General features: G+C 32.0%; 1 protein-coding gene across 4 annotated transcripts in view; it reads left to right on the forward strand.

Moving 5' to 3' along the window:
• The first annotated feature begins 5,577 nt into the window (after positions 1–5,577).
• Positions 5,578–14,399, forward strand: part of scro (scarecrow) — a 33,875-nt gene continuing 25,053 nt past the window's right edge. For 3 of the 4 annotated variants that reach the window (NM_001015473.3, NM_001110930.2, NM_001110929.2), the window contains exons 1-3: positions 5,578–5,846; positions 7,240–7,708; positions 9,713–9,924. In NM_001015473.3, coding sequence (NP_001015473.1) covers positions 7,281–7,708; positions 9,713–9,924 — 640 coding nt within the window. In that variant the 5' untranslated portion in view covers positions 5,578–5,846; positions 7,240–7,280. The remainder of the gene's footprint in view (positions 5,847–7,239; positions 7,709–9,712; positions 9,925–14,399) is intronic. The other variant, NM_001110931.2, reaches the window with a different exon arrangement.

Below are 14,399 nucleotides of genomic sequence, written 5' to 3' on the forward strand. Positions count from 1 at the left end.
AAATGTTTTCATATTATTTTATAATTTTGTTAGTTTCGTGAATTTCTATCGATTTGACAAAAAACTTTATGCCACGCACACTCTAACGCCAACCAACCGCACAAAACTGCCACGCCCACACTTTTGAAAAATTTGTATATATATTTATAGGTCTTGTAAATTTTTATCGATTTGCCAAAAAGATATTTACCACGCCCTTAAGCCGCCAAAAACTGACGCGACCACATTTTTGAAAAATTGTTCGAAATTTTTTCATAAACTTATGAGTTTTGTAAATTTCCATCGATTTGCCAAAATTCGGTTTGCCACACCCACTCTAACGCCCACGAACTTCCAAAAACTGCCACGCCCACACTTTTCAAAAATGTTTTTATATTTTTATTATGTAAATTCAAAATTTCTATCGATTTGCCATAAAACTTTTTACAATGCTCACACTAACGCACTACAACCACCCAAAACTGACACGACCACATTTTTAAAAAAATTGTTGGATATTTTTTCATAATCTTATTTGTTTTGTAAATTTCTATCGATTTGCTTAAAATATATTTTCCACGTCTTAAGCCGCCGAAATCTGACGCGACTACATTTTTGAAAAATTGTTGGAAATTTCTTTCGATTTGCCAAACAACTTTTTGCAATGCCCACTCTAACGCACGAAAACCACCCAAAACTGAGACGACCATATTTTTGAAAAAATTGTTGGAAATTTTTTCATAAACTTATTAGTTTTGCAAATTCCCATCGATTTCCATAAATCGTTTGGCCACACCCACTTTAACGTCCACCAACAACACAAAACTGTCACGCCCACAATTTTTAAAAATTTGTTTGATATTTTTATTAGTTTTGCAAATTTCTATCGATTTGCCCAAAATCGTTTTGCCGCGCCCGCTATAACGTCCACCAACCGCACAAAACTGCCACGCCCCCACTATTGAAAACTGTTTTCATATATTTAGTTTCCACGCCTACTCTAACGCCCTAAAACACACAAGAACTGCCACGCCCACACTTCTATATCATTTTTCTTCATTCTATTAGTCTTGTAAATTTATATCGATTTTCCAAAAAACTTGTCATTTTTTTTTTTTTTTCATGGACACTTTCTATATCTGCTATTCCATTTTTGCGAGTGGAAATTTCAATATTAATGTACTCTTTTTGTAACCAATTTTGTAATCATTTAGATACTAGGCCGGGATATTTATCCATTTAAATAGTTTTTGGCTACCCTGTCATATTAAAAATTTTCAGAAGACATATTTTACTTTCAATCCAATCCGAGGTTTTTGTTTTAATAATGGAAATAAACATTAAATGAATGTTGGTCAATAAAATAATAGTCTATGACGTACTTTTTGCGAATATTCTGAGTTTTTTATAAAAGGAAGAGCCACTTTTCGGTGTTCTGCTCTGCAGAAATTACAAACTTCACATTTATTAATGATATTTTGAATGAGTTTCTTTAAGTTCCGGAAATAGTATTTTCTTGTAAAATCGTCGAAACTCTTTTTAAAATCTTGATATATAGTCATTTTCAATATTTGTTCATTAAGTCTGCATATTTGGGCCAGTTTGGGAGTATTACAGAAGTTTTCGTTAATTTCGTCAACGTATTTGGGCTAATCACTCCATTTAAATTCGTTGAAAAATTGCAAAGTCTGCGTCATAATTAATGTACATAACAAAATGGTGTCCACATATATATTTTATAAGTATATCTTTTGCTAAATGTTAAGTTATGTTACTGTAGATTATTTTATAAATAGTTTTATTAATGTAGTGGGTCGTTCCTTTTAAATATTGTACATGCACACGTTGGTAATTAAATACGTTAATAGGTCGTTCGGTAATTTGTATGCAATCACCATTCTCTCTTGTTTCTGCGGTTGAACTTACATATATCTCATCCAGTTTCATGGAATACTTCCTTAATTTTATCGACTTTAGATATTTGTGTAATTCTTGACAATGCGTCTGCTATGCGATTTTCTTTTCCATTTATGTAGCTTATTTCAAAATCAAACTCTCTGAGTTTTATTTTCCAACATTGCAATTTTCCGTTACTTTTAGAGTAAAACGATATACTAGATTCGTTGAAAAGTATGTATGTAATGTATATATATTCTTGATCAGGATCAATAGCCGAGTCGATCTGGCCATGTCTGTTCTTCCGTCTTTTTGTCCGTTTGAACGTCAAGATCTTGGAAACTATAGAAGCTAGACAGTTGAGATTAAGTTTACAGTTTCCAGAGAAATCGAAGCAGATCGTTTGTTGATTTATGTTGCCACGCCCACTATAACGACCACAAAATGTTTTGAAATTTGTTCAAAATTTTATTAGTTTTGTAAATTTCTTTCGATTTGCCAAGAATCTTTTTGCCACAAACGCCCAAAAACCGCCATACAATGCCACGCCCACGCTTTTGAAATATATTTAAGGTTTTTTTTTTGTTTTACTGTTTATTGTTGTTAATTTTTATCAATCATACTTTATATGGTCGCAATTATCCCCTGTACTACTACGCTGCAAACATCTGAGTGAAATTAATATACCCTCTTCAGACATATATTAATTCCACATTTTAGGATAATGGAGCCATTTGAGTATGCAAAGCAAATTGAGAAATACAAAACGTGTCTTTGGAATTAAAAAATTATTTGCCAGGTGAATGTCAGATCTTTTCTATGTTGAGAAGCGATAACTTTAGGTTTACATCGTCTTGTTCTTAACTGACTCCAGTTAGCATAGGTCTCCGAAATAAAATAAGAGATAGCTTTAAAAAAATGCAAAGTCGCGGTAATCTCTCCGCACAGCAGAGCGGATATCCCATCTAAATCAGGAAATTACTTTTTTATTATTTTCCCAAAAAACTATTGTTTATGGAGTAATTTCGAACGTTCAGAATTTTAAAACGATGTAGCCGAGTTCTTCGACTGTCGGATAGATCCCTGTTACTCAGCCAGTGGGAAAGTCAAAAAGATTATTTATACATGTTACATACTTTTTAACCAATCGGTTAATCTACGAGTAACGGTTGTAAAAATGGATAAAATATAGAAGAACGTCCAAATTAGGTCGCAAGGTGATATGGCCATAAATTAATATGTGAACAACAAAACTGTGACATAGGTTAAATGAAAAACAAAATTGGCAGATTATTGCGAGCGCTTTGTTTAACTGCTGGCTATACATAATTTGTCATAAGAGTGCAATACTATCTAAATTGGCTTGTGCCAATTTTTAATCAATGTTCACCGTCGGGATCTTTGTTTGCGGGCAACCTACTGAAACATGTATGTATGTCGTCTACCTCTGTCCGACTGTCTGTCCGTATGAACGTCTCGATCGCAGGAACTATCAAAGGTAGAATTTTGAGATCAAGCATTCAGCATGATTCCAGAGAAATAGACGCTGCGCAAGATTGTTTCCACGCTCACTCCAACGCCCACAAGATGGCTAAGTCTTGTAAGTTTCTATCGATTTTTAAAAAAATAGATTTTTACTATGGCCAAAAAACCGCCCAAAACTGCCACGCCTACACTTTTAAAAATATTTTGATATTTTTCCATATTTTTATTAGTCTTTTATATTTCTATCGATTCGCTACAACAGTTTTTGCCAACCACACTCTAACGCACACTTTAACGCCCAAAACGGTCACGCCCACACTGTGGAAAATTTTTTTAATTTTTTCCTATTTTATTCCCTAATATCTATCGATATCCCAGAAAAATTATGAAATTTCACGTACGCATTCACACTAGCTGAGTAACGGGTATCTGATAGTCGACTATAGCATACTCTCTTGTTTAGTTTTACGTTTGGTGAGATCTGAACGTTTCATACGGACATATAGAAAGGCAGACGGACGGACATGGTTAGTTTGGCAAAACTTTAAAACGAACCTATTATAGTATACCATTTTACTCTAAGAGTAACGGATATAGCGTTGGTGATCATCCAAATCTGACGTAATCTTTTTTAAATACATCAAGGAATGCCGCATATAAGATAAGATTAAATAAAGTTATCGCTCAAGAATTGAAGAGTACCCTAATGTGCAAAATCATGTTTCGTATTTAAACGTTCTTATAAAACAAAGATGTTAGTCAATAAATAAGTTTGTACTGTATATGCAAGATATTAACGAATACAAAAATATCCAAGCAAATAAGAACCCAAGGAAACTCACATCAACAAGGTAAAAAACAATTTTAGTCCGCATTAAAAAAATTAAAATCTTTAAGTCAAGCTAAAAATGTATTTCGTAAAACATAAATTTACCAAAAATTAGTAAGTCAATTTACTTTAGTTGAAGAAGATACGGGTCAGTTTTGATTTTTAAGACCCAACTGTCTTAAAACATTAAAATTTACAAGACCAATAAAAATATGAAAATATATCAAAACATTTTTCAAAAGTGCGGGCGCGGCGGTTTTGGTCGTTAGAGTAGGCGTGTGTCGACCAATTTGCGCTTCGTCTATGTCTCTGAAATCTGTAGGCCTAATCTTAACCATTGCTTTTATTCCTAAGATCTCGACGTTCATACGGACGGATAGCCGGACAGGCCCAGATCGACTCGGCTATTAATCCTGATCAAGAACATACATGTATATACTTTATATGCTCAGAAACGCCTTTTACATACTTTTGAACCAATATATTACCCTTTTGCTTTACGAGTTAACGGGTATAAAAAAATAACGTACGCAACCCGAACGGAGTTAGTGGGGCATGCATGTAAAAACTTTTCAAAAAATGCTGGAAAAAAAAGTAATAAATAAATTATTAAAGAGGAACCAGTATTATTAAAAAATAACGTAGATTGTAATACACTTATTGATGATTATTTTTTATACATATGAATATTGAATATATGAATATATTGTAATGAAAGATATGCTTTTATTCGTTTTCATAGGCAACTTTAAATATTATAAATGTTGTTGTATTTCTAATTGTAGTTGTTCACAGTCATTCTAACTTATCGTAAGCTAAAGCTAAACTCATCCGAAATGCAAAACCACATTATCCCTTTGGCCGTTAACAGTACGACTCTTTGTAAAGTTGTGGAAAATATAAGTAAGCTAAGCTAACATTTTTTCTTGATTGCAGTGACAGTAAAATTAATTCAATTGGAATTTACTGCCTTTCTAGAATGTTTGCATCGGGGGTTGGATTGTAAACGACAATGCCATTGGCTGCCTGCCTGATTCGGCTCACAATTTTAACACGTACCTGAGAATATAACGATAAACCAAAGCTATGTCCGTCCCTTTTCGGCTCATTTCATTTTCCTTTAGGGTGGAGTGCGAATGAAACAAGACCTACATCGTGAAACGAAGATAGTAGCAAGCAGCAGTGACCTTTCAGAGCGCTTGCTTTCGGATCAGCCCCTTTTATTTCTAGAGCTGGTATTGGCTGTCTGAAGTAAAATGAATAAGCAATATTTTCTGTTTGTTTTATTCAGCCAAGTATGTAGCCAGTACCAAACACAGCACAAAGTCATCGTTAATAGGAAAAACTTATTCGAGGGCTATCCAGAAGCCATCTGAGGAGTACTCGTCAGTACTGTTCAGACCTCTTATTTCATTTGACGGAATCGTGTCGAGTGGATATTCATAATAAATTCACTGACGTGAGCTTCTATGTGTTGTAATTTACATACATACTTATATTGTGCTAAAGAAACAAGAATCAGATTTTGCATATTCCATGTGATTTGGCAATACAAATATCGTGAATATATCGTCTTTTAAAGTACGTCCTGTTACGTCCGAAAAAAATTTAATATAATTTTGTTTTGGGAAATTAAGGTGCATAAAAAGAAATAAAAGTAAGTGAATGAAAACTAATTACTAAATAATCATTAGAGAATAAAAAATGTTATCTACAAGATTCATGCTCCACAAATTATATTCTCATTAAATCTATTTATTCTATGACGATATATACATACATGTATGTATGTACATAAATTTAATCATTCGTAAAATCAGATTTTATTGTGTACATATTGTTTTTTCATTAACTAAGTAAATAATTTTTCAATACATTAAAAACATTTTACAGCAATCTTATTGAGAACTCTGTCTCAGTTTCAAAGCATAAATGTAGCTTATCGAATATGTTAAGCATATTAAAATTATATGTATAAGCTAATCATTAACACAATAGACTAAACAAAATTTATTCACATATATATAAATATGAATATTTCATGTATTTGTAATATAGTGTAATTTTCACATTTCTTAAATAAGTTTGATGCTAATACTAATTGTTAGCCCGTTAGTCTTTGTGTCGTACCTTTAATTTCGAAGTCTAATTAAGCTTGTAGTCTAAGCACATTTGTAATTCTAGCACCAGTAATCTAATGATCTAAAAATGATTTATTTCCGAAACGTTTTCTTTATACGCTTAAGACATGTTCCCTTTCGGGATTTATTCGTTTTTTGGTTTGTATCCTTTTTAAACCGTTCTTAAATCTTGAACTTCGGCTTTTTGAATACTTAATACGTTCTTAAGTGGCGTTACAAACTCCTGGCTGATAATAATATATGTATACCCTCTGCAAATGTTGATATGACTAATACTGTATTTAGCAACAATATATCTGTAACTCGGACAAGGCCTTAATTATATTTAAGATTTGATGTCGAACAATTTCTATGTTGTAAAAAATTATTATATTTATTCCCGTTACTCGTAGAGTAAAAGAGTATACTAGATTCGTTGCAAAGTATGTAAGTGGCAGAAGCAAGCGTTTTCGGTTACATAGAGTATATATATTCTTGATCAGGATCAATAGCCGAGTCGATCTAGCCATATCCGTCTGTCCGCATGGACGTCGAGCCCGCTGGAACTATGAAAGGTTGAGATTCAGGGCATACAGATTCTAGAGACAAAGACGCAGCGCAAGCTTTTGAACAATTTTTCAAACTTTTTTCATAATTTTATTAGTTTTGTAAATGGTAAACCAAAAAACTTGTTGCCACGCCCTTTCTTACGCCTTAAGGCCGCCGAATTTATATATTTTTTCTCAATTTATTCGCCAATATCTATCGATATCCCAGAAAAATGATGAAATTTCACGTTCGCATTCCCCCTAGCTGAAGAACGGGTATCTGATAGTCGGGGAACTCGACTATAGCTTCCTCTCTTGTTTTTTTGTGTCAGTGAATTGATAAAAAATGGTAATAATGTATTTTTTTTTTTTTGTATTTTAGCGATAAAAGCCTACTACCAACTTGTAAAACAATTGTTACGCATGTCATCGCACGGCCTTGCTTACACAACAAGAATTGAAAGAAAGTCTTATAGAGAACTACAAATCAATAGAGATCAATACTTTGTAACTGCGCCAAATGAAGAAGATTTGGTTATGAGTTTATCTCCAAAGGACACACTTATACATACTGCCATTTCCCAGCACCATCAAGTGGATACTTCTACTAAATTAAATACAAACGAAACATCGACACAAAATACCGTATCTACAGCAGCCGCGGCAGCGGTTGCACATCACCACCACAACCTTTCTAGTATTCACCACCTCCAAAACCTGCATAGTCAGCATCAAAGTACTTTATTTAATAGTAATCACTCAACACCCTTTAGCGTGACCGATATCTTAAGTCCAATTGAAGAATCGTATCGCAAACTGGAACTGAACGGAAATCCACCATCTCCGTTTCGGTAAATATAAGTAGATCGTTACACTATATTTACGTTATTCGAAAAACCATTTCATTTTGGGCGTCGTAAATACCAAAAAAAAAACATTGATCAAAAAGTGTCAAAATGACTTTACATATTGGGAAAGACTTTTACACTTAAGTTTAAGGTAAATTGTGACTTTTATTGATGTGCAAAAGTCAATTGTGGTCTAAAAACACAGAAACTTCTTATATAAAAATGTTTGTTACGGGTGGTTTATGGACGCTATGATGGACGTAGCAATATTCTGAAATAAACTTACGCTACGTCGGCGTGTCTAGAATCCGAATGTTTAGTCCTTACAGTCTAACATTTATAGTTTTCAAGATCTCGACTTTCATTCGGTGAGATGCTGTTCAACGAATCTAGTAAACGCTTTTACTCTACGAGTATTATGAGGGCAGATTAATAAATACACATTACGCAAAACAGATCAATAATTATAAAATTGTTTTCCGTTTGTATAGAATTTTTGATTAAGACTGTGAATAAGAATAGTTGTCTTAAGATTTATTCGTACTAAAAGAACAATACGCATCCTTCTGCTAACAAACTTATGTACACTCACACAATAAAATTCAAAGTAACGAAAAAAATGAAAAGAAATTGATTAATTTCCGTTTAGTTAAAAATTATTTGTGTTAAAGCGCAGTTTGGTGACACGTTCGCAATATGATTACCAATTTACCTGTGGTATTGCCAATATTGAACATCAGACATATATGTAAATAAAACAATAGAGAACGCTATAGTCGAGTTCCCCGACTATCAGATACGCGTTACTCGGCTAGTAGAAATGCGAACGAGAAATATCAAAATTTTTCTGGAATATAAAATAAGTTAATTTTAGTGATTGTGTTTTCTAAATGAAATATAAATTTATATTCTGATATCAGTACTATTGTGCGTTAGTTGCGCGATCGTCCCTAGTTTTAAATTGGGGTTTTGCTGGATTTAGATATTAGGGATGTACGAAATCAATCTAGTCTTAGGCAATAACTATTTCATTTGAAATTAAAATGTTTAAAAATAATATACAATTACCAAGGTACAAATTTCCTAGAAAACAAGTTTACCTTAACTGCAAAAAGTTCCTATTTGGACTTAATAGGATAATTAATTAGTCTATTCTGGCCTCCTTAGGACCTAAAATCCCTTGTTATTAGTTTATTAATTTTTTAAACTTTATTAAATTTTCATACCGAAAGTTGCCTTAAAGCTATGGGCGTTCTTATAATAAAAAAATTTCGTGTATATATTTAAACGACCGAATATATTATTTTAAAACGTTTTAAATGACAAAGACTAACTCAACGAAGCGATTAAAGAAGAATCTGTTTTCTAATTTTTTTTGAGAAACTCATATAGTAATATGTATACTAGTTTTGTTGAAATGTATGTAAAAGTTAGAGCGAAGCGTCTCTAAAAACATTGAAGCTTGAACGCTGAGACTAGATATGTAGATTTTGATGACGTCTATAGTGAGAACGTTTGTTTCAGAACGTTGCCATGACACACTTTTGAATAAAGTTTAGATTTGTTTCGTTTTATTATTTGTTTTGCCTATTTGTGCCCTTGTTACATGTTTCATACTTTTCTTTGATTCAAATTTTCCCCTTTACTGCAAGAGTGAAAGTAAACTAATTAATTTATTTTACTTACTTATTTGTACGACTTACAATCAAAACATTTTTTAAAAGTTTTCTTTTAGAATGCATGGCTACGTTCTGAAATAAACGTTCGCAGCATATGCGTTACATGACATTTAACGAATGAAATTTAACCTTTCACTCGACGAGTAAAAGTTATATAAAAATATTATAAAATATGATTTCTAATCATATAAAAACAAGTTTAAATAGTAACAAAACTATAATACTGTCCAAATAGTATTTAATTCAGTCGAAATATGTTTAATGCTAATACTTTTTAGTAGACAACTAATTTGAGAGAATATTACACATTACTGTAAACTGCTTTCAGATCAAACTCTAGTAGCAGCAGTATTAATTCTCCTGGAACATTAACTACATCAACTATGGCGAATCCGTACGCTATGGGAACCTTATATCACAGCCCAGGTGTACAGACCTATTGCGGACCTACCGATAACCTATCTCTGGCTGGTCACTACACTGACATGAGAAATTCTGCATCGTGGTACGGATCAACAGCTAACGACCCAAGATTTGCAAGTAAGTATGGGACAATATACTAAAAGTTCTATAGATTCACATTGCCGATAAATATATTACACAGTAAATTATTTTAAGACTTAGGCCCGGTTCCTTTAATTTAAAATAAGCGATAGCTAATTACAGATCAGTTAGTTTTCTAACGAATTAAATTCAATTAAATTGATATTATAAAATTTTTCAAATTTTTCAATAACGCTGAATAGGCCCTGCGTCTGGCCGCTATATATAGCGGTCATAATATATATATATTCATAAATTTTAAAAATTGTATATATATATATTATATCTTTTAAGTATACTTTTTAGTAAAAAGTTACTTTTTGGCTTCGACATTAAAAGTAAACTTAAAGAAAAGTAACTTTAAAGAAGTATTCCAACAAGATTTTTTTTAATTTTAAGCTAACATTAAGCATTTAAAAGTTTTTTATGAATAGATAAGAATTCCTTTTATAGGAAATTATGAGAAAACCTTATCCCGATTTACCAGTTTCTGAACAAATAGGTAAGAGATAGCCATAGAGGTGAGAGAGAGGCGGCTATACTCGTACATACATGTATTGCTACCCATCCTGTGATGTCATAGCCTTTGTGTCTTTATACATTAAGAACTTCTATTTCCTCGAATATAAGATAGCCAAAACTCAGTTAGTGAAATTCCTGGGATGTATGTTCGCATACCTATTACTCGTATAGTGAAAGAGTATACCAGATTCGTTGAAAAGCATTTTAGACCAAATAAAATATGTATTGATCAGAATCATTAAAAAATACAAAAGATACGATGTTTATATAAAGGACGCAGATTACAGATTTGTTTACTGGTTTTGCCATCTAATGTACATATCTAACTATGACATGATAGTATTGGGCGGTTTGCGGGCGTTATTGTGGACGTGCCCAAAATGTGTTACTGCAAAAGATAAAATTTAAAACAACAACAAATGAAATAAAATATAAACATTTTTTTTGGAAACATCTGAAACAAACTTGTCTTGTGAAACTAGACCTGTTTACCTGTTTATCAACGAATCAAGAATATCCCTTCAATATACGAGTAACATGGTATAAACATTTCTCAAAAGTGATAGCTTTGGGCGGCTTGTAGGCGCGGTTTGACTGATAGACGTTCTTAGAATCTACAACGTCGTATTATCTCGACGAGCTCTCGAAAATTATAAAGAAAAACGGACATTAACAGATCGAATGAGCTGATCAGAATAATATATACATTTAACGATCAGTAACGCATTCTTCTACCACTTACATTCTGTTCTAGTATTAGGTGTATTAATGAAACCAGAGTATGGTGGAACCCGACCTCAAACATCCCAGAATCGATTATTGAAAACAATTTTTTAATTAAGAATTCGAACTTTGTTTTTTGTATGGTATTATCGCTTTAACGATAGTACGATGGACGAAAGTACTTTTTGAAAGATCTGACTGCAACATGAACTTGTCACGCAGAAGAAACACCAAAATTGTTTTTAAAAATATTAGGCCTAATGCTTTACTGCTTTTTAAAGTGTTAGGAAGGAACATTTGACGTGCTTTTTCTTTGTTGTCATACCAAATTGTTCTTAATAAATAAATAAAAAAAATGTATTAAATCCTCGTCTAATGCTTAACAAAACTGTACCGTTTGATCTGATTCTAAGTTATATAAACTAATTGAGTTCATTGAAAGACTATGAAAATTTTCACCATAAAAAATTAATTGCATAAAATATGTGTTACAAGTAATATAATTTGATTTTAATTTCATTTACAGCATACTAGCTTAAAATGAATGTAAACGGGTAAATCAAGGTTTGCCCGTTGGTCATGAAAATCTTTAGTAGATGAAGTGCATTTTATTTTTCCTTGGAATCGCTTATACACCTACATACACAATTATAAATATATTTACAGAGATCTATACAAAAAATATATTCATACATACATCCAAATAAGGTTATTTGTGTTTATATACCATTCAACAATAATAACCTCTTTGGGAGTAGGGTCATAAAAGCAAAAATCAACAATCATCTTTCCATTTCTTAAGTAAACAATGACAACGAAATAATTTTAAATTCAATTGCTTTTTCCGATCGCCTTTTTACCTGAAATAGAGTATAACCCTCCTAGTTACACTCTTTAGCAGCTTAAAGGAAAATCATTTACATTTTTTGAATAACTGCAAAATAACGGATATGCTGTTTGTTACTTGCCAGTTATTTGTTTCAACTTAATATCGATAAAAAATTAATAAAATCAAAACAATTTACAAAAGAGTGGACCTTAAAGTTTTTGGCAGTTGTGGGCGTTGTCAAAATGTGTTTGGTATATTTAAGATTGATACAGGTTTTTATAAAAATAATGAATATAGAATGCTAATTAGTGGTATAATAATATGTCAAAAAAAATAGGTCAATCGGTCCCGTAGGCGATATAACAATTTTCTTACTATTTACAAAGCTACTAAAAATAGAGAAATCACTAGAAAAAAAAGCGACGAACTCTTTTATTCCTATACGTACATATATCAGAGACATAGTTGTGGAAATTTCAAAATGTATTAATAATATAAACATTAATAGCTACATCATTTTTGTTTGAACATTAGCGAGCAAAAATTATTTTAAATTAAGACTGCCGCCCTTTTTTGACACGACGTTTTTACGATTCGTTTAACAGTGTTAAAACTTTCACTTTTAAATTAGAATTTGAACAAATAATAGTTATATAGTTTGAACATAGTTTTAAATAACAGTTATATCTCTGAATAATTTACTCTTGGTTCAGGGCTTTAAATAAAAACAATTATTTGTTAAGTATCTCATTTCAACAATCTCATTTTTTATTGTTTTTAAATTTCGAACCCGCAATTGACGAAAATTACTCTAGCTTACCCAGTTCTTTGGAGGTAGAAAGATATTCATATACATATTCGTTGTGAATTTTGATTTCATTTAGCATTTTATGGTTTGCGACAAGGAATTACGCAGACAGATGTGTAAAGGCCCATATAATTGGAAATATATCATGCAAAGGTATTGTATACCCATGCAGAGGATATATGGATTTTAGTAAAAAGGTTGTAGGGCGGTGTAGAACACTTCACTTTGCATAACTCTTGTTAAAAATACGGATTGATTAACATCTCATCACTGTGGAAGGCAGTTCTCGTAATGATATATATATGAAAACGGTAACATAATCCACAAACGCTGAAAAATTCCTATTATTTTGTTTGCTTAGCAATAGAATAGGTTTGACAGTTTTGATCAATTTGTGAAGTGAGCGGTCTATAATATTTTTGGATATCTATAGGAATTTGCAAGACAAATAAAACGGGAAAAGAGAGAGAAATTATTCGAAAGTGTGGATTAATATTTAAATGCAAACAAGAGAGAGAGCTATAGTCGAGTTCCCCACAATCAGATATCCAGCTGATGGCTGAGTATTAGGGGATAAAATGAGAAAAAATTAAAAATTTAAAATCGATAGAACTTAAAAGTCTAAAAAAACTATCAAAAAAATAGCAAAACATTTTTCAAAAGTGACTTGTGGGCGTAGAGTGACTTGGTCCGGATCTCCGGCTTGGATGAACCAAGGACAATATTTCACGACCCCAAACGAAAATGCATTTCCTTCTTGAGATAGGTTGATCTTAGCTTCTTTCGCTTCTTCTTATTACGCTTCATGTCACAAAACCCGAAAAATAACCCAGGATGTTAGCGTTACCTTTTTAATCTGGACACCTTAATGCCAGCTTTAAGTAATATTCAGAACATCTAAGAACAGTTGGTGGATTCATCCGACTCAAAAACTTTATTAATGCCAATTTAGATGTATATGTTATATGCTGTTTTAATTATCCTTATCTTCAGATTTATTTAAACTTATTTTTTTAGTAATTTGGTCTTGTCAGAAGAGTATGCCAATACAAAAAATAATCATATTTCATACATTTTATTGTATATTTTTCATTTTCCATGAAAAAATATTCGTTTGTTAATTTTTAAGTTAATATTACAAACACAAAACAAATAAAAACGAATCAATACTACCATATCAAAGCATTTTAAAGTTACACTGATAAAATGTGCAGCGCTTACTTTGTCAAAATACATATTTATATGTCTATATGTATATGGCGGCTCTTTTAGAAAAAAGCGTTTCTGACCATAAAATATTCTTGATAAAGATTACCAGAGTAGATCTTGCCATGAGTGTCTAATGTTATAAACGCTAGAAAGTAAAATTAAGCATGTAGATGACGTCCACGATATGCAAGTTGGTTTCAGATCGTTGCCACGCCTACTCTAACGCCCACATAGACAAATTTGGTTGTTTACCATTTTGTTACTTGGCCACAAAGTAAAAAAAAATTCCTATCGATATGCCAGAAAAATGTTAACATTTCTTTTTCACACTCCCACTAGCGAAGTAACGGGTACTTGATAATCGGAAAGAAAGAAACTCGA

Source organism: Drosophila melanogaster, chromosome 3L, assembly GCF_000001215.4.
Source record: "Drosophila melanogaster chromosome 3L".
NCBI lineage: Eukaryota > Metazoa > Arthropoda > Insecta > Diptera > Drosophilidae > Drosophila > Drosophila melanogaster.